Source organism: Tachysurus fulvidraco, chromosome 26 (genome assembly GCF_022655615.1).
Source record: "Tachysurus fulvidraco isolate hzauxx_2018 chromosome 26, HZAU_PFXX_2.0, whole genome shotgun sequence".
Lineage (NCBI taxonomy): Eukaryota > Metazoa > Chordata > Actinopteri > Siluriformes > Bagridae > Tachysurus > Tachysurus fulvidraco.
The window spans coordinates 6834672-6856005 of NC_062543.1; the positions used below are offsets into that span (position 1 = coordinate 6834672).

The 21334-nt window shown below is 37.8% G+C and overlaps 1 protein-coding gene across 5 annotated transcripts in view; it reads right to left on the reverse strand.

Moving 5' to 3' along the window:
* Positions 1 to 8274: 8274 nt before the first annotated feature.
* Positions 8275 to 21334, reverse strand: part of si:dkey-220k22.1 (multiple epidermal growth factor-like domains protein 9) — an 81170-nt gene continuing 68110 nt past the window's right edge. For 2 of the 5 annotated variants that reach the window (XM_027137777.2, XM_047809246.1), the window contains 3 exons: positions 12419 to 12688; positions 11494 to 11544; positions 8275 to 10758 (listed from right to left, as the gene is read on the reverse strand). In XM_027137777.2, the coding sequence (XP_026993578.2) occupies positions 10337 to 10758; positions 11494 to 11544; positions 12419 to 12688 (743 nt within the window). In that variant the 3' untranslated portion in view covers positions 8275 to 10336. The remainder of the gene's footprint in view (positions 10759 to 11493; positions 11545 to 12418; positions 12689 to 21334) is intronic. The other 3 variants (XM_027137778.2, XM_027137776.2, XM_027137775.2) reach the window with 2 other exon arrangements.

Consider the following 21334-nt stretch of genomic DNA (forward strand, 5'->3'; position numbering starts at 1 on the left):
ACAAGAATGCCATTGGAGTTTGCCCAAGATTGTTCATCTTGGCCGTCCCCCTCCCAGCTCACAAGGTATTGGAGGTGGTCACCTCTGTGGTGAGTCGAGCGGACAACATGTACCCATCAATTTCAAGTGGAGGTGGTGGATCAGAGTAAATAATGGTACCAGCTGTCAGGGTTTAGAGAGTCTGTCTCTGGTGACTATTATAGTGGTGTGGTCATGGGTGTTAGCAACGTCTGTTATAAAGTCTATGACCAGATGGGACCATGGGCGTTGTGGTATGGAAAGTGGTTCTAGAAGCCCCACAGATAGTTGGTGGCGTGTCTTGGTTTGTGCACATACAGTGCAGGCTTGACATATCTTTCCACATCCTGGGCTACGGTGGCCCACCAAAAGGTGTTCTGCATGAGGGTGAGAGTTTTATGAATACCTGTATGTCCTGAGTTGGGGACAGGTGAACCCACTGCATTGTATTGGTTCAGAGGTTGGTGGGTACAAACAGCCTATTGGAGTGGCACTCTGGCAGAGGGTTTTAGGTTTGAAGTTCTCTTTGGATTTCTTCCATGATGTCCCAGCACACTGGTACCACGATTATGGAGGACAGAAGGATGGGCAAGGGGTTTAGTGGCTTCAGAGTAGGTTTGTGTAGAAGAAACAGGGCATCGGCTTTACTACTTTTTGTTCCATGCAGGTAGGTTACAGTAAATTTGATGTGAGTGAAAAACAATGCCCAGCGAGCTTGGCGAGGATTAAGGTGTTCAGTGTTTTTAAGGTATTCTAGATTTTTATGGTCCATGAGTACCTGGAATAAAAATTGGGCCCCCTCCAGCCAGTGCCTTCTTTTATGGACAACAGTTCTTGATTACCTACAGCATTGTTGATTTGGGTAGGGGTTAGTTTCCATGAAAAGAATGACTTGAATATAGTTTAACAAGAGTACCATGTTGTTGAAATAGCAATGCCCCATTTCCACAGTTGGAGGCATCTACCTCTACCACAAACAAGAGGCTGGGATCCGGATGGTATAGAATGGGAGCAGTGATGAACTAATGGAAGCGGCTAGGTGTAGCGTACAGTGATGGCATTGAGTCCTCTGTGATCTATGCAAGGTCTAAATCCTCATCATTGAGCATCAAGGCAGGATACACCCTGGACAGAGTGCCAAACCATCGCAGGGCACACACACACTCTCATTCACTCACACACTCACACACTATGGACAATTATCCAGAGATACCAATTAACCTACCATGCATGTCTTTGGACCGGGGGAGGAAACCGGAGTATCCACACACACAAGGCGGAGGCGGGAATTGAAAACCCAACCCTGGAGGTGTGAGGCAAATGTGCCCCCTTCCTCTGTCTTTTTTTTTTTTTTTTTACAAAAAAGAAACCTTCAGCGATTGGTGAAGTTGATGGTTGAATTCTAGTCTACAGAAAGAATTCTACAGTGTCCTGCCTCAATGACTATCTTCCCATCACACTCACACCCATTGTAATGAAGTGCTTTGAAAGGCTTGTCATGAGGCACAAGACCCAGTTACCACCCTCTCTGGACCCCCCTGCAGTTTGCATATCATCTAAACCACTTCACGGACGATGACATTGCCACAACCCTTTAGTTGGCCCTCACCCACATGGACAATAACCAAAGACACTTACGTACGAATGCTGTTCATAGACTTCAGTTCAGTATTCAACACAATCATCCCTCAGCACCTGATTGAGAAGCTGAGCCTTCCTGGACTGAACACCTCCCTCTGCAACTGGCTCCTGGACTTCCTGATTGGGAGACCTCAGTCAGTCCGGATCGGGGACAGCATCTCCAGCACCAACATACAGGAGCCTCTCAGGGCTGTGTGCTCAGCCCACTGCTGTTTACTTTGCTGATCCACGATTGTGAAGCAATGCACAGCTTGAACCATATCACCAAGTTTGTCAATGACAAAACTGTGGTGGTTCTCATCAGCAAGAACAAGGAGTCAGCATACAGAGAGGAGGTGCAACATCTAACTGCCTGGTGTAGAGCCAACAACCTGTCTCTGAATGTTGATTAAACTAAACAGATGTTTGTTGACTTCAGGAGAGTTGACTTCCACTCTCCACTGAACATTGACGGATCCTCTGTAGAGATGTCAAGAGGACCAAATTCTCAGGTGTTCATCTGCCGGAGAACCTCACCTGGTTTCTCAAAATCAGCTCCATCACCAAGAAAACTCTGCAGCGTCTTTACTTCTTATGAAGGCTGAGGAAAGCACATCTCCCTCCCCCAATATACCTACGTTTTACAGAGAGACCACTGAGAACATCCTGAGCAGCTGCATGACTGTCTGGTTTGGGAACTGCACCATCTTGGATGCAAGACCCTGCAGCAGATAGTGAGGACAGCTGAGATGTTCATTGGAGTCTCTTTTCCCTTCATCATGGATATTTAGACAACATACTGCATCTGCAAAGCCAACAGCATTGTGGATGTCCCCACACACTCTTCTCCCTTCTGCCGTCTGGAAAAAGGTACCAAAGCAATCAGTGCCTTCACGACCAGACTGTTACAGTTTCTTTCCACAAGCCATCAGAGACCTCCCTAACTGAACTGAACTGTACTGAGCATAATACACACATAAGCACACTCAAATGTATGGATTGCACTGATCTGCACCAAATACACACTCTTCCAATATACATCCATGTACACCACCCATATCAAACTGTTTACATGCTGTTTTGCACACGCTGACTTGCATGATTCATTACAATACCTCTTATAACTGCTGCTATTATATTAAGTGTTTATTCCAGCATTTTGGAACATGTTCTATAGAATATACAGTATGACTCTGGTCGGCATTGCTTTTGTGTATTGATTACAGTGTCTTTTGTCTTGCACTGTTTGCACCAGGATGCACAATGGCCCCGGAGAAACGTTGTCTTATTGCATCACGTTCTGCGTCAGTAAGTATGAAATGAAAATAAAAGCTACTTGACTTGACATGCTGTGGATGCGGCCACCCGGAGACTATCAAGCCTTCTTTGAACCTCTGTTGCATAAATTAGCTTTGTGGTCATGTCTTCATCAGTGATCATTTGAAGACTTCCGCTCGAAGGAATTAGAGTTGGGTCTGAGGTGAACTCAGAAGTTCACTGACTTATTAGTTCCTAAGGAGCTCTTGGTTGCTTAACTCACTCAACTACAAACTGTTGTAGAAAGGACATTATTTACTGTCAACTGTCACCCAAATGAGAATGGGTTCCCATCTGAGTCTGGTTTCTCTCAAGGTTTCTCTTATATATAAGCTCAGGGAGTTTTTCCTTGCCACCGTCACCTCCAGCTTGCTCATTATTGATAGATGTTAAAGATATATAGTAACATAATTTTAATTTAAACCTTAATTAAAAAAAAATATATTTCTGTACTTCTGTAAAGTTGCTTTGAAACAATGTGAAGTGTTAAAAGTGCTATACAAATAAAGTGGGAAACAAATAAAAGTAAAGTAAAGGGAAATGTCTTAACTTGCCTCAACATGTCTCAAGGAAATTACCACAACTAGTGATTAACAAAGATCACAATCACACATGTACAGAAAAAAAAAGATACAATCCCACTCAATACAAATCCTATGATGAATGATGACATATAATGTACTACCTACAGAAAGGGCAGGTGTTGTTATAATTCATAGACAGCTTTCTTCATTTACTGCATCAGCAACCCACAAATGGAACATAAATATGTAAAAAATTACCAAGAGTTTGTTTTCCTTAAACAACAGTGAGTCTGAAGTCTGAAATATGCAAAGCTGTGCTTATTGAGTAAAATAGCTATAAAGTGTGACGTGTCATTCCTTGATAGATGAATAATTATAATAGTTGTCACATACCTGTGGTAAGAAAAGTAGAATAACAAATATAAAAATAGATTTAAATAATATGCTCTGATTATGCATGAATTATTTTTGTACAACAGCACAATTTTATATCCCAGTATTATTTGGAATCTTGAATCTATTTGGTCAGGAGGCAGATTCATATTAAGTTTAATGTGCTTCTTATTTTCTATGGCAACATATGGCCCAAGACTAAAATTAAACTAATTACAAACATGTTGTTTACCTCTGTGAAATGTACAGTCATGTGCTCTATGAAAGTCTTAAATTTGTGTGGAGACAAGAATGTTATTGGAGTTTGCCCAAGATTGTTCATCAGGGCCGTACCCATCCCAGTTCACAATTGGAGGTATTGGAGGTGGTCACCTCTGCGGTGAGTTGAGTCGAACGTGTACCAATCAATTGCAAGTGGAGGTGGTGGATCAGAGTAAATAATGGCACCAGCTGTCAGGGTTTAGAGAATCTGTCTCTGGTGACTATTATAGTGGTGTGGTCATGGGTGTTAGCAAGGTCTGTTATAAAGTCTATGACCAGATGGGACCATGGGCGTTGTGGTATGGAAAGTGTTTCTAGAAGCCCCACAGATAGTTGGTGGGGTGTCTTGGTTTGTGCACATACAGTGCAGGCTTGACATATCTTTCCACATCCTGGGCTACGGTGGCCCACCAAAAGGTGTTCTGCATGAGGGTGAGAGTTTTATGAATACCTGTATGTCCTGAGTTGGGGACAGGTGAACCCACTGCATTGTATTGGTTCAGAGGTTGGTGGGTACAAACAGCCTATTGGAGTGGCACTCTGGCAGAGGGTTTTAGGTTTGAAGTTCTCTTTGGATTTCTTCCATGATGTCCCAGCACACTGGTACCACGATTATGGAGCACAGAAGGATGGGTAAGGGGTTTAGTGGCTTCAGAGTAGGGTTGTGTAGGGTTATAACAACACCTGCCCCTTCGGTAGGTACAGTAATGCCGATGCTCTGTTATAATTCATAGACAGCTTTCAGCTTTCTTCATTTACTGCATCAGCAACCCACAAGTGGAACATAAATATGTAAAGAATTACCAAGAGTTTGTTTTCCTTACACAACAGTGAGTCTGAAGTCTTGTGTATGAAATATTATTTGGAATCTTGAATCTATTTGGTCAGGAGGCAGATTCATATTATGTTTATTGTGCTTCTTATTTTCTATGGCAACATATGGCCCAAGACTAAAATTAAACTAATTATAAACTTGTTGTTTAGCTCTGTGAAACGTACAGTCATTTTGGGGAAGACGTTTTTCTTAAGAGGTATTTAGTTAACCTTTATGGGAAGAAGTATCGGTTGTAAGCACTTTATAATAGTCCAAATTTCCCCGAGCAGGAAAGTCACAAGACAGAGATTAGACTTAGAGAGAGAGAGAGAGAGAGAGAGAGAGACAGAGAGAGAGAGAGAGAGAGAGAGAGAGAGAGAGAGAGAGAGAGAGCGCAGCAGGAAAGAGAAGAGACAGTCAAAGAGAACCAGACAATAACAGAGGAGAGAGAGAGAGAGAGAGAGAGAGAGAGAGAGAGAGAGAGAGAGAGAGAGAGGAAAAGCTTATGCAGCTAAAACAGTTAAATTAAGAAATAACTTGCATCTTAGATGTTGCACAACATTAACCACAAACTGATGAAATGTATGAGGTTGTATTAATTATAAAATTCTAATTAAAGAAATTATTAGATGAAATATAATAGTTGGCAAATTGCTGATGTATAAGCGGAATTACACGCTCCAAAAAACCATAAACTCTGTGTGTTCTTATAATGTGTTCGAGTTCACCACAAAACTGGACCACACTCCTGTTATACTAACTTACCCAAGTTATCATCAGCAGTTGTGTCTAAAATGTGTGTCAAATTTGTGTTAAAATTCCTTTCCTATTTCACTCCATAACTCTATCGATGAATGCAAAGAGTTAAATATAGCTCCTAATTTTTTAAATAATCATTTATAATTCACAATTAATTAAATACCTTGTGAGTTTGGTCCAAAAGTGACAAATCAGCCTATTTTTTTATTTTTATTGTAACATGACAAACAATTTTATGTATTTAACGGGGAAAAAAATTGAACATGACATCGAGAGACTATAGAATTTAACACAGTAACACAAAGTTTGGATTAAATAACAAACACAAACATTCAATCTGCAAGGAAAAGATGGGGATAGAATCATATCACCTACCATGAGAACTACAGAAACAATTAAGTGTGGATGTGAATCACGCTTCACATGAATGCAATTGGGCATCACTGAGATGTTTGCACTTCCACCAAAGGTGAATATTTAATATCATATTAAGCAACTGAAGCTGAAAACGAATAAGCGCAAGTGTTAATGTAAAGGGCAAAGGGTTTTGTCTTAACTTGCCTCAACATGCCTTAACATGTCTCAAGGAAATGACAAGTGTTTAAAAAGGTCACAATCACAGATGCACAGACACAGTGCCACTCAATGTAAATCCTATGATGACAGATGACATATAACGTACGTGTACAGAAAGAGCAGGTGCTATTATGATTCATGGACTGCTTTCAGGTAACTTCAGGCACCTACAGTTTCATTTTTAATCGGAAGAAAAAAAAAAGAGCAGGGTGTTGGGTGATTTTCTGCTGAAATAAGTAACTCAAGCTGCATCTTTTCCACTTCATCTGTTAGTGCATAATACAAAATGGCTCTCATTCAATAGTTCATTCAATATTCAAATTTAATCCATGAGCCGTGCAGTTTCAGTTTGTTTCGATGAACGAAGAAAAACGTATTTACATGAACATCAAAGAAAATACAGATCATTTTGAAGGGCCTTAGAAATGTCAAGTATAATAGCAGGGATAACACCAAGCCGAATTAACGGTCCACTGACATTAAACAGCAGTTGCGATGACAATCGTCATCTGAATCAGATTTCTATTTCTTGTGATGGCTTACGTTAAGTCACATTAAGTACAGAAAAATATACTTCAGATATTTATAGCAGATTTTGCATACTATTGTTTGTTTCAACAAACATATTGTATGATATTGCTGATATGATATCTGCCTCAAAGCTTTCCATATTCTCGTTTACGAATGACGACATTGTGGCTTTCTGTTGCACACCACAGTGTCTATATCACAACACGTACAGAATCACATCACCATGCGGAGCTCGATGCATGGTTCCGGCTTACCCAAGTTACATAAACAAAGAGACCCATTTATTATATACAGACTGCTAATTTTATGAGGTAGCTTTACTAGAATCACAGTTCAGAGAGCAGCTTTTTCTTCTTCTTATTATTATTTTATTAGGTGTTAGTATTATGATATTCAATGTTATCTTATAAGGCGCTACACATACAACAAAACTAAAGAAAGTAGTTTTGTCAATTTCATGAAATTTCCAGTATACCGACTTTAGTCGATTTCGAATAAAGTATTATTTGGATTAAAAAAAACCCAAATATCTTCGCTGACACTCACACACAGACATGAGACATACAGGACATTTTTTTCTAAGCTGCCTTAAAATAAAAGCATCTCAGAGAGCAGAATACGGCGTGAATATTTCAGATGTGACTAGATGCCTTCCAACACGACCTGAATAGACAGACAGCATGAATTATGTTTGTGAGACACCCTCCATTGTTCCTTTAGTGCTAATTTCCCTCACCAGCCAGGTCTCCATTATCACACGATGGCTAACAAACAATCACACGCTTTAACTGAGAAAGTGCTTTCTGCCCTCTTCCTCATACATGAGATCACAACTGGTGTTGCTGTGATTGACAGGTGAGGGAGAGCACAGACAATTTTGCTTACTTGACTCTTCAGACGATTGTATGGCAAATGGCAATTATATTATATGGCAAATAGCTTAAAATATGAACAGAGGCTATTGTTGTCTGTTCCACAGCTTTATAAACTAGACTATTACTTGTAATATTTAGATACTTGGGAGAAGAAAAAAACATTTTTTTCTTTGAGGCATACATTACAGGTTACATAAAATACGTTTTAGCCCCACAACATTGACTTAACTCCGTTACTTGAACACATTCACCCCTATTTAAAAGCCACCTGCTCAACAGTTTTATTTTAGTAATGTTGTGATATTGTGATACTGATAAAGTCAATTTGATTAAGTCCTAATTGACCTCATGAAATCATTTTGATGTATAGTGTGACAGAAAAGCTAATGCTAATTCTAGGCTATACAAATCAAACCTGTTACAAGAACACAATGCAGCCATTATCAGTATGAAATCAAAGCAAAAATGTTTTTTTTTTTAATTTTATATAAATGGTGAAATGCTGAAAACATTTATATGGCACCTCGGTTGTGAAGTCAGCCGTGTAACTGCATGCCCGCTAAGTCATTACCAAACACAGAGAATCTGATCAAAACAAATTTTATTATTGAAATCATTCACAGAGTTAGTTGTGTGGTTGTTTGCACGGTCTGCACTTTAAGACAAAGCCATAAGAACAGATAAATTTAGCCATCTTTCAGTGGTCACTGTGAGACGGTCTGAAGTCTACTGTGTGTGTGAATATATATATATATATATATATATATATATATATATATATATATATATATATATATATATATATATATATGGTGTCTCCCCATCGTACCAATACAATACAATAGCAGCATCTTTATTTACAACATAACATCTCTGTACAACATGTATTTACAGAATGACCACACCCCAGGTATGGGGGAGAACCTGAATGTGAGGAGCGAGACTGAATGTAGAGGATAATGCAAGATGGGACATGGGTTCATGTACACACTGCTCAGTGCTTCAGTGCTTTAAAGCTGCCTAAACCCAACAGTTTACTTGTTCTGTGATGACTGACTTTTTTTAAAAATAAAATTCACAAACCTATTTTTTTAATAGCTCTAGCTCATCTTATTTCCTCATTCCTTTAACTGACACAAAAACATGCCCCCTTTGGCATTTCTGACACTCTTCCCATCCACCACTCCCCCTACTCACTAAGAATATGTTTATTTCTTCACTTACTCGTTCTATTAGGAGCATAAAAGCTGGAAAGTTGCTTTAGCCAAACAAGCCTGACTCATTACATAACACTTTTTCCATGAGAGTGCTTCCACGGCTATGCTCTGAAAACAATTTTTAAGTAGTCAATTCTAGACTTTAGTGATTAACAATAGGAAAGTGAGGTGTCACTCATTAAAAAAATAAAACAAATCCCATCAAGCTGAACCTAACTTACTGCAAGACAATCATTTTGATGTATAGTGTGACAGAAAAGCTAATGCTCTGTAAAACAAATGCTCACTGGCCAGCCATGAGGGTCACTGATCCGCTGGTAGGGCCCCAGAGAAACAGTACCTGTTCTTTCTCTGTAAGGAAATAGAGTATGTAGTGCATGTCTGAGAGATTAGAGGGTAAGACGTGGCATGCGCGTTGCCCAGAAGCGATGGAAAGCTTTTCAGCTCTTGATTAAATACCTCCCTCTACAGTCACACCTATGGAATTGCAGCGATGAAGATTGATTCGAAACGAATTCGACTCGACTAAAATAGACTCGACAGCTCTTGCATATTCTTATATACACTACTTTTTTATATTATTATTAAAATTTATGTAATGTAGCTCATGTAGACATGCCATGTGTTTCTGTTTCACCCCATAGGGCAGTGCTCCAGCCCCAAACATCACCGCAGTATGGATGGAAATGGATGCCTGAGTACCGTCGTCAGTGTTAACACGTGGCTTTTGTACCTGCAACCACATGGCACAATAACTCATCTTTTCCTCCTTTGTGCAATTATTTTAAGCATCTCCCTTATCATAAGGTGTATATTTACGTGCGTAGCTTTTTCAGGACAATCTAAAGCATCAGTGCATGTCCGGTCCCACAACACCTTGGTTAAAGTTAAATAAAAAAATAAAATAAAATTTGCCGGGTGCTACAGACACACCCTGTAAAACCTGGCTGAGCTGCTGAGACTGGCCGATGGAGGCTGTCTCGCTTTCCACATCCTCCATTGTGCATTTCTTCACACATATGTGTGTCTACACTTCCTGTAAAACCAGAAGCATCAAATCATGTCCTTTTTCTCAACCATAAGCTGAACGTTAAACGAATAAAACCCTTCCTTATGGCAGTGTAATCCAGACTTGATTCAGTTTTACTATGCTAATTAGAAAATAGAAATTCCAACACGTATTTGTGATGTCATTTCCTGTGTGGGTGTGCATGAACGTTGGAACTGTAAAACATGTGACTTGCTAAATGTCACCATCGTTCCTGACCCAATTAAATATTAAGAGCCAGATTTTTCCTCGATACTCAAATACTCAATGCACACTCACAAAGAGAAATGCAATTCCAAATACAGGAGTGAATTATAATATTTTAATCAGCATCTCAAATTGATAAGTCGATATTATGCTACCATAATTCACTGAAGGTTATGTCACGGCATGTATAAACTCCCCGGGCTGTTGAGGGTCAGCTGCCCGTTGGAGGCCGCCTCGCACGCCTCATCATCCAACAGGCCTGAGGCGTCCGCGTTGGTCAGGCTGTCGTGGTAGCTGCTGAAGCTGATATTGTCCTCCTTCAGCTCGATTGTCCAGAAGGGTGCGTTGATCTTACGATTCTGGTACTGGCGGTAGGTGTAGATGCCACCTGCTGCTCCCAGAGATGCAAGGATCAGTGTGATGATGATGGCTAGAACGATTACATTGAACTGAGCCCAGGAAATCTGTTCATTGGAAGATGTGCTATTGGCAGAAGGGCTTGTCAGGCTGGAGAGGAGTGTCGTGGATGAGGTGGGGAGCCGATCAGTTACATTAGGGCTGGGGGTCATAGTGGAATAGAACACCGGTATAGTGGGCACTGAGGAGAGAGGGAGAAAAACAAAGATTAAATTGCCTTGTAAATACAGTAATAAATAAATAAACAAATGAACAATAAATAAATTAATGTAAGTTACTCTGGATGGGGGCATCTAGAATATGCTGTAAATGTTTAACCACAGCATTACCTAACACAGTCATTTTGGGTTGAGGGAAGAAGGGAGATAAAACAGAGAAGCCACCAGAGACTGTAAGTAAAGTGACAGAGGAGCACCTGTACAAAAAATGGACTCAATATCCGGCACTTTGTTTACTGTGTAAACAAATTGCCTCTGAATATTACATAAGTTTACCAGGCTGGAAGAATCGGGGTATTATGTATATAGAAACAAAGTAGGGATGTTTAATACTGGTAGGTCACCTCATTTCAGATCCTTATTCTAAACCTTGTTGTAAACTTTTTCCAGAGAAGACCAGGAGACTTGGATGTCCTTGTGCAGTAGTCTTTATTGTAGATACACGATGAAACGAGTCTGCAAGTCAGAGCGTACTGGCACGGGCGCTGCAGTCATCAAGTCTGACTTACAGTTGTAATACATGGTAAATATACACATTTTAGGGGGCAGTCCAATCAGATAGCGACAAAACACTCGGGTGACAATCAAAACATGAAAGGATGTAACAGCCCCCACACCAGATCCTGGACTTTCACCCTTAATCCCATTAACATAACAGTCTTTCTCAGACCCCTTCATTAACATAGAAACGAGTTCACCTCTAATGCTTGGCATTCCTTCTTGACTCGGACCTTGAATCAAATGGCCACCTTAAACAACGGGACAAATGGCACAAAGACACAAATGATAACCTGAGTTACCTTGCCCCTTTTCCTTTCATATTAATGAAATACAGGAACCACAAGTCTAATGTAAAGTTTGAATTTAACTAGCATTGTAACTTGATTGGGCTTCTATATTATCCACAGACATATGCTAGAACTAAAAGGAAATAAAACAATGACTTAAAAATTATTTTCCCACAACCTTCTCTCAGTTTCAGTCTTATGTGAATGGTATGTTGTATAATTATATTACATATAATGGTGAATTTCTCAGTTCAGATGTCTTGATTGCTGTGATTAATACAATATAATAGTGAAGCGGTTATTAGTAGCAATAACAGCACTGTTGGCGTCAGTGGTAATGAAGTTTTAAAATCAGACAGACTGATTTCACATGCATCATACAGGTTTCTTACAGTACTTATTAGAGCCGTCACATCAAATTGTTGGGTGTGTGTGTGTGTGTGTGTGTGTGTGTGTGTGTGTGTGTGTGTGTAAGAACACCCCACAGGCTTTTACTCCAAAACAGAGTGAGCAATTACAAACGCAATGATAATGTAAAAACATTAAAAAAAATTTAAGAACCTTCTCTTTTACTAAACACAATTTCTTACGCAAGGCCACTGTTTTGCTTTGGATCCATTAGCAGCTCATCTCGGTCAGTCCGCTCTTGAGGACTCAATTAGCATAAAAGCACCTGACAGCTGAATAAAAGCGTTTGTCAGATTCGTCTTATCATAAAGGCCAAGAGGGTTTTCTGACTCACACTAGAATGTCTATTATTTCCTGCAATCTGTTTTGTTTCTGTGGATTAGATAGCAGTTCGATATGTAATTGTTTTGAACCCCCGGTGGCTTACCGATGGCTGTGCAGTTCCTGGCAAGTGCGTCTCCGGTGAAACCACGAGCGCAGTGCTGGCAGTGAGTCCCGTTGGTGTTGTAGCTGCAGTTCAGGCAGTCTCCAGTGTCTGGGTGACAGATGCGGGGTGCGCTGCTTGGCTCGGCGTTCCCATGGCACTCGCATGGCACACAGATACTGTCGGCGTTGTAGTATCCATCCCGACAGTCCTCGCAGGTGAAGCCCTTGTACTCAGGTTTACACTGGTCACACACCGGTTGGCCCGTTTCATCTGTCAGAGCAAGAGGAAAATAAAGCAAGCAATTTTCTGTTCTTCTGATAATAATGTTCTGTGCCTAATGAAATGTTTTAATGATGTTTTCAATATTGTATACTGTAATCAACAATAAACTATGCATCCATACATATAATTTCAGTATAATTAAAAGTTCTGTGCAATGAGCTGTAAAATTATACCATGTTCCAGTACAACTTGCCTTGGCTTGAAATAAACAGAGGACTAAAACTGTTCTTTTTTCCTGTCAGTGTTAAATTTACCAAAGTATACCAGAAACAGTAAGAAGCTCATTTTGAAAATAAATTGGTGAGGCATTACAGATTATAGTCAATGCGTTTTTCTTCATTAAACATGATCTTTAATAAGTCATTTGTTTGGGCTTGCATAATGCATACATACAATCAATGCTATTGTGCATCTATTAACAGGGTAAAAGGAAAACCAACCAAATCGTTTTCTTCTTGAAGAATTTTCACATTTCAACTCACAGTAGTGAATTTCATTACAATCTTGAATTAATTCTACAGACATGATGTTTTATTTGTTTCAGAGCTTCAGACATAAGTTGACAGCTCAAAGCTGAACTGCTTTCCAATGACTTCCTTGATGTTGTCTTGAGAATAAGACACACTACATTGCACACTTTGTTAAAAGTGGATCATGACACCATTAGCTTGTTTAATTATCTAACCATCTTGACTTAATAAATACCTCCAGTTCCTGTGTTTTAGTTTGCTGGATGCTTACTCATGGATGCAGAAAACCAACATCTAATGTAAAGTAATACAACTTTTTTTAAAATAATGTACAGGTAAGAATGCAGGCAACTAAAAGGCAGGACTTGGAGGTATTTCCATGGTGGGATACCTAATATATTTCATAGCTGTCCATCCTTTGTAAGAACATTATAAACTCAGTCAGGTACAAAAGTCAGGGACCACAAATGAAAATTATTATATTTTGTGTTCTTTTGTTGTTTCGTTTAAAACAAATAAATCAATTTAGAAAATGTAGAAATTTCCTGATTTAATTTTATTATCATCTGTAATAGAAAGGAGATTCAGAATTTCAGTATTTGGAACATGGCCATTATTTTACTACAGTATAATGACAGCACATTTGATCTAGCATGCACTTCACTAGTTTGCAAATCCTGATGATTCATGTTGAGACATCTGAAAATGTGCTTTGATGGAACGGACTTGACCTTTTGTGCAAACCGGTAAGCAAGCTAAAGCTCACAACTATGCTTACATTATATCCGATACCTAGGAATAGTGCAGACGTTTGAATATATTCAGGAAACCATTTTATATCTATATGGTGAATAGTGTGAAATTTTACAAAATTCAAAAAATGAGTTTATTTTGAATTTAAGCCCCTGATTTTCAATCTTTTGGCCCTTTATGTGTAAAATAATAATAATAATAATAATCATATTTAAATGCCTTTGTTTGCTAGAACATTTTTCCCTACAGTGCTTTGTTTAAATGTTTTTCTTCATATCATCAGACAAAAAAACAAAACAAAAACCTTCCACTTTTGTCAAATCCGTTCACATTATTTCCAGTGACAGCATTTAAATTGGTATGCGACAGGAAATCTCTGAGAAAGCCTGGCAGGCTAAACCGAGATGATCTGGCCTAAGCGCTGCAGAATAACGATGTTACTTTGTGTTCTCTAAGGTAGCTGTAGTGCTGAAAACATGGCGCTGAACAAAGATGATAATCTTCCCTGAGCTGTCTGTATTGCATGAATTCAATGTTACAGTCTAGTATAATCTCTGCAGACAGCAGAAACGGGGCGAGAGCCATCCAGGTTTGCATTTCAAAACATTTCCCTTCACAACAGTAAAGGCAGTTCACAATGAATAATAAGGGCAGTAGACGGCTGGAGGGATTCCCCCGAGGCATACCGCACAGCTTGCTATCTCTGTCAGTGAAACTCTGTTTTCATGGAGCAGTACTTTTCTAAGAAAGCCACATTCATTGGCAAAACTTTAAAGAAATAGAGAAAGGAATAGAGGAATAGAGAGATAATAGTCATTGTGTAGCGGGTAGATTTGTTGGTATAATCATCTAATCGTTTCATTGTCATGCATAGGAACTTTTTAATGACAGTAAATAAATCAAGTGTTTTTGTAGTTCTGTTATGAATGGACAATTCACACGTGCTATTGGACCTCAGGCTTAGCGCTCATCCTTTTGCATGGCGGTCTAGGAAGTTTTATAAATCATCAGGGCCATTGGTCAATTGATTCCTGCTTCTCTCCTTGTGCTGCTGTGGATTTGCTGCAGTAGCTCTGACGGATAAGCGTGGACATCGTAACGGGATTGCTTCCAAATTGATTAGACTTCACTTTACTTCCTGCACAGTTTGAGGTTGTGTGTGCCATTTAAAAAAATAATAATAAAAAAAAAAAAAAAAAAAAAAAAGATTAGCAGCTTCTGGCCTAAATATAAAGGTGAACATATTATTGTGGACAAATTATTATTACTGGATATATTCTTTCTATAGTACAAACACGTTTAACGATACGTGTTCGTTTAAGAAAAAGTACAAATAAAATCAAAAGCCAGAAAAATGAGGAGAGCTAGCAAGAAAATGAGATATGAACAGGAGTAGAACAAACCCTCAGGTATAATAATAAAAAATAGATACAGTCACAACAGAGCATTTTTATTTATTAGTTTATTCTAAATATATTTACTGGATTATTTTTAGATATAGAGTCTGAGCTGAGTTAAAGCTGAGTATGCAGTGAGGATATTATACCTAATCATGCCACTATGGTGCTGAAGTATAACAAAGGTGTGTCGTAGTTACGTCTGATTTTCTTACACAAAATTGACACAATATTGATCTTTATTTTTCATTTTAAGTCCACATTTTCTATTCCTGACTTTTTTTTTTGGGTTTAAAACTGAGCATTTATTTAAGAAAAATAAAAACTGATGCAAATCTAAATGGAGAGAGCATTTAATCAGTCATGTAACCATGGAAACAAACTCTGAACACAGATAACTTTTCCCATATAAATATTTATTTGTTAAGTTTTTAAGACTCGCTGACTCTGAATATGACTCTGTGAGCACTCATGAAACTAAGCTGCAGAATTTCAGGATAGAAAATTGACGAAAACAAAGTTTGCCATTTTAATTCCTCATTAATTAGCCTCAAATAAGTCTAAAGCACAGTCTTCTGCTTGTATAGATTCCAGTCTTTTTTTTTTTTTTTTTTAACCAGGGCTACAAAAACTGCAAATCTCTATGGCTTTATTCTCTCTTCCCTGGCAATCATACTTACTAAATTAACATTGAACTGTGAGCTCATGTATGTGGAAGAGAGCAGAATGAACTTTCCTGCAGCAGTTTGAAAAGATACGATTGGCTGTATTTGTGTTTCTTGTAAGAAGCCTGTAGTAGCCTTTGCTCTCCCTGGTTGCTAGGTGTTGGGTGATATTAGAAAAACGGATGATGGGGAGCAATTAGTGACCAAACTATATAGAAGTTTAAATCTATAACTGTATAACAAAGCACTGGAAGTGAATATGCAACATGTCAAGGAAAAACGACATGTAGGTTGATATTAAAATAACAAAATCCCTAAAAACATTACTACTGTGAAAATGCGGAAGCAAGAACTTTTGGTAGTTTCAATATGCACCATTTTGGTTACACAATGACCTGAAGTAATCTTACACATGGCTTGTGTACAAACACACCCATAACTCTTAGTTCATACTCGGTTTACCTCGAACAAGGCTGTGTTATGTTAGCTCTCCTCCTCTGCACCGATCAGCTATGGAGGATTTCCTGACTTGCTTCATAACAGTGCTTTAGGGATTCAGGCCAGTCAATCATTAACCTTTGGAAATAGCTACTGGCAAAGTCTGCTGAATTTCCCCATGTGTCACTCACACGCGTATGCGCTGTCAGAACCCTTAACATGTTGTTCGCTTTACACTCGCACCTGCTGAGCAAAACGAAGGATTGCAAGCAGACCACATATCACTAATATTCTTCATTTCTTACTTTAAGTTCAGTCACACATCACCTAGCCGCTCTGTGGTTTTGGCTGTGTTACTGTAGAATGTATTGTATGGCAGCGTGACTGATGAGGAGATGAGTGTAGTAAGAAAACCAAGCGCTGATCGTGAACTAAACCTTACATAGCGAATCATAAAGGCTCATCTCAGCTCAACGCCAATAGACAAGTCTGAATGTTTACATCAACATGGCAGCTACAGAAAGAAAGAAGAGAATCCCAGTCGACTTCTACTGAACCGAGCGATGATTTGCCATGTTGTTTTACTAAACCAGCTGATTTGTAATGAACGGAAAATACTAATCAGATATCCCACTGAGTAAAATACTGTTTACTTTTATTTGTTTCCTAGTAACAATAAGGTTTCAGCCTCTGCTACAAATGTGTGGTTGTGTTACTCATCTCCATGACAGCCATCGCACTGTGGTCACATTAAAGCTGGTGTATGCAGTTTGAACAACAAACGATGGAAAACGTTATCTCCAATCAGTTTTGCTGACAAAGAAAAATCTAACTGACACCATGGATTAAAAATAAAAAAATGTTCACATTAAGGCGACGGATCAAAGTATCAGTCGATCAAAGTTTATCAATACTACAGTACCATAAAATAAAAAAAAGGTTGCAACCTACTTCCAGTACAACTGCGCTAATCTCTTTCTTTTAAAATCTAAAACTGTGATCAAAAATTGCTGCATCTCTGCTGTATAAGAGAGGAAGCCGATGAAAATAATAAAGAGGCGAGGCTTATCGTGCCATCAGTTAAACAACAAAACATAAGAAATCTCCTGCTTTGTGTAAGTAGGAGATATTTTCTCATGTGGAAACAACAGTATGTTGATACTGTGATAAATTAGGTCACTGTTTCAAGATATATTTAGCACCATGAAAGTTATTTATTTATTTATTAAATTAATTTCTGAATGTAAAAAAAAAAAAAAACTAGTTATATACAACTTTTTCTAGACTTTAAATAAAAGTACCCTCAAAAATCAGCATTTCAGTTTGCTGTCAGTTTTTTTAGCAAACAATTCAATCATATTCTAATGTACATTTATAGTGAGACATTAAAAAGACTACTGCAGACTAGATGAAGCCAATTCTACGGTCAACAGCACAAGATGGTATAAAAGACGTGTCTTTTGTTATTTACATTTACCTTCACCTTCAATAAAGCACTGGAATATTTTGTATGAAATGTACAATGTTGTTCATTCTAGTCCCATCTGTTCCTGAAGGAACTCTCAACATTGGTTGATTCAAACATCTTGATTGATAGATAGATAGATAGATAGATAGATAGATAGATAGATAGATAGATAGATAGATAGATAGATAGATAGATAGATAGATAGATAGATAGATAGATAGATAGATAGATAGATAGATAGATAGATCTATCTATCTATCTATCTATCTATCTATCTATATATATATATATATATATATATATATATATATATATATATATATATATATATATATATATATATATATATATATATATATCCAAATATGTTCATGTTTACACTTTCTAACTACCGGATTACTGAATAGAAGTAAAATCCTCCCTGATGCTCCTGATCCTCCCAAACAGACTGAATTATAATGGCTGCTTCGCCTGAATTATAAATCCAAACTAGTCGATTACCTTTTTGACTGAAAGGTAAACTAATAAAAATGTACAGATTCCTTTTTTTTTTTTTTTTTTACATCAAATATGCAAAACTTTACAATGTCATAGCATTTAAGACGCTCTATTTTGCAAAGTCTGGCAACATGGTTAAGCAAATCTGCTTGTAATTCAGAGAACGTGTCCAACAATGAGACCATGTGACTTAGAGAATTCTTAATATCTGTGAAAGCTTTGTCCGCTCGATTAGTGTGCATTTGTGAATGTGTGTCTGTATAGATGAAGCAGCTTCTTTCTTGTGTCGTTGCAAAATTACGGCCCGGAACAGAAGTGATAGAATTGTTTTGTGTGGCAAAATGGCACACATTAACATAACAATAGTTGGACAATTATCCGTCCTACATAATCAACTCGAGCTCATTTGCAGGAAATAATTTATTAAGGCATTACCACAAGCAACCATGAATTATTCACACAAAAACAAATCAGCTTTGTTACAAGCAAGCAAATAGCAGATATAAAGGAGAGTTGTCCAGAGAAGCTAATCAACAAAATGTCATAAAAACACTCTGGAAAATTTATTTCACAAACACATACTTAATACTTTAATACACACAACCTGGCCACAGGAACAACCCGAAAGGCAGAAACTTCTCTCTTAAACTCAATTCAAGAGAGGGAGAGAGAGAGTAATTACTGAATAAGTCATATGTACTGTATTATATCTAATATATAGTACATAATATATAAATTTTATATATAAATGCATTTATATTACATTAATATGGTATCTGTTATTTTAAAATATAAAAAAAGATAACAATAATAATATTATTATTAGTAATTATTATTATTATTATTATTATTATTATTATTATTATTATTATTATTATTATTATTATTATTAATACACCACGCTAATAAAATGTTTTAAAGTACATTTTTACAGAACCCTTTCACAGTCTTAATCAACCCGTCTGAAAAATATCTACTTCTGGTTAAATATTGCAGAAGTTTCTGTGTTTTCTATTGTGAAGAAAAATGGAAGCTTTTGGGGAGAAAATTTGATCATTGTGAAAAACACAATAACAATACAATGGAATGCGTAGAGGAGCCATAATGATCAGAGCTGCTTAATCATCTCCAAGAGTTCTGCTTCCTCATTAACATCACTGTACGGCATGTTTTGTTAGTTAGCATGCAGCACTAATACTTGTAGTTCTCTCCAAAATAGCACAGGCAGGAGTTCTATCCTAAATACAGCTTAATTCAAATCTATAAGCCACAAGAGGGCAGGCGTTAGTGATTTTATCAACTTTTCTTTTTTTAATATTTATAATGAACATCACTACAAAAACAGGTGCTGCTTGAAAAAACGGCTTTGATAAAAGAAAAAAGGATTCCGTTACTCAATGAATGGTAAGGTTTGTTATTAATATTAATAATTCTTAGATCTGATTGGTCAGTCGATGTGCATTACTCTGTACAGCAGCTCGGCCTGGACACTAGTTCCTGCTAGCTGTCCACTAGCTCTTAATTGAATGACAGGATAATTTGCTCATCCTATTGTTTGTTTCTATGGAATAATCGAAGACTGATAATAATAACACCGTGCTATTGTGAGCGCAAATCCCAAGACCACCAAGCTGCCACTGCTGGGCTCTTGAGCAAGACCTTTGACCCTCAACTATTCAGTTGTATTATAGAAATATTAGTCTATAAAATGACTGACAGGAGGCCCATCTAATAACAAACAAGCATTCCAGAGCAGGAATGAGGGTTTTTCTCGCTCGGACACTTAACTCACCTGTTCTGGGGTCATTTAACCATTCTCCAGCTTATTTAAAAAAGTAAGTAATCTAAAAAATAGACTGCTGAGCAAGGCTCTCACGCCTCAAATGCTTAACTGTATTAAAGAAATAAATGTTACTCGCTCTGTTACATCCTAAGTGTCTGAAGGAGCGATAGAGACGCTCTTTTCTCCCTGCTTCTATTAGAATGTACAATCAAAGCTGCTCTCAGTAAACCAGTCACCATAATACACACTGGTATTACTGTTTAACGTTAACAATAACAATAACAAAGTTATTTTAAACAACATGTGCAATAACAGAAATTTTGAAAAACGTGCAATATTACCGGTGTGCAATATGTCTGTTAGTGTAACTACTACTTGTGGTCTCTTTTTTCTTCTATGCATTTATACATTGTGTTGTGTGTATACTGTATACACATATATACTGTATATACATATATTATATTATGTCTCTATTCTTTTATATATTTGCATTTCTTTCTATTTGCTGCTGTAACAGAGAAATTTCCCCATTGTGGGACGAATAAAGGTATATCTTATCTTATCTTATCACTGCCTCCTGCCAAATGCTGTTAATGTAAAATAATAAAATAATCCACACCTCGATATGAAATACTTTCACATAACCTCACTGTATGGTATTCTACTTATAACTGATATTACCAATACCAACAGAACTCATTCACCAAACAAAGTAGTTGGTCATTAAGTAACCTAACAAGCAAATACAGGCCAGTGGTCCTTCATTAAGCATAATCATTTATTGGTTTATATCTGTTCAGTTACTGTGGTTTCTTCAATCTCTTATCTAATTTGATCTCAAATCAGTAAAAGTTTTCCTTTTCCTATAAACTAATTTAAAGTCAGACAGAAACACAGCTATTGCAGGAGAGCTGTACAATATTACTCTCTCGTCCTTAACTCTCAGTGATTTCTCCAGAGGACAGAATGAGCTCTACTGTTCAACTGCTGCTTCTGCTTCTCCCAAACAAGACTCGCTAATGAAGAGACAGGAGCTTATGGGAAAACAGGGATTAGCTCTTCTGCACCTGATCAGACCGCATCATTAGTGATTCACCTATACTGTGATCAGGCCTGCTTAATGCTAATTACTGGCTGTCCTGTGGGTGTAGGCTGTTAGCAT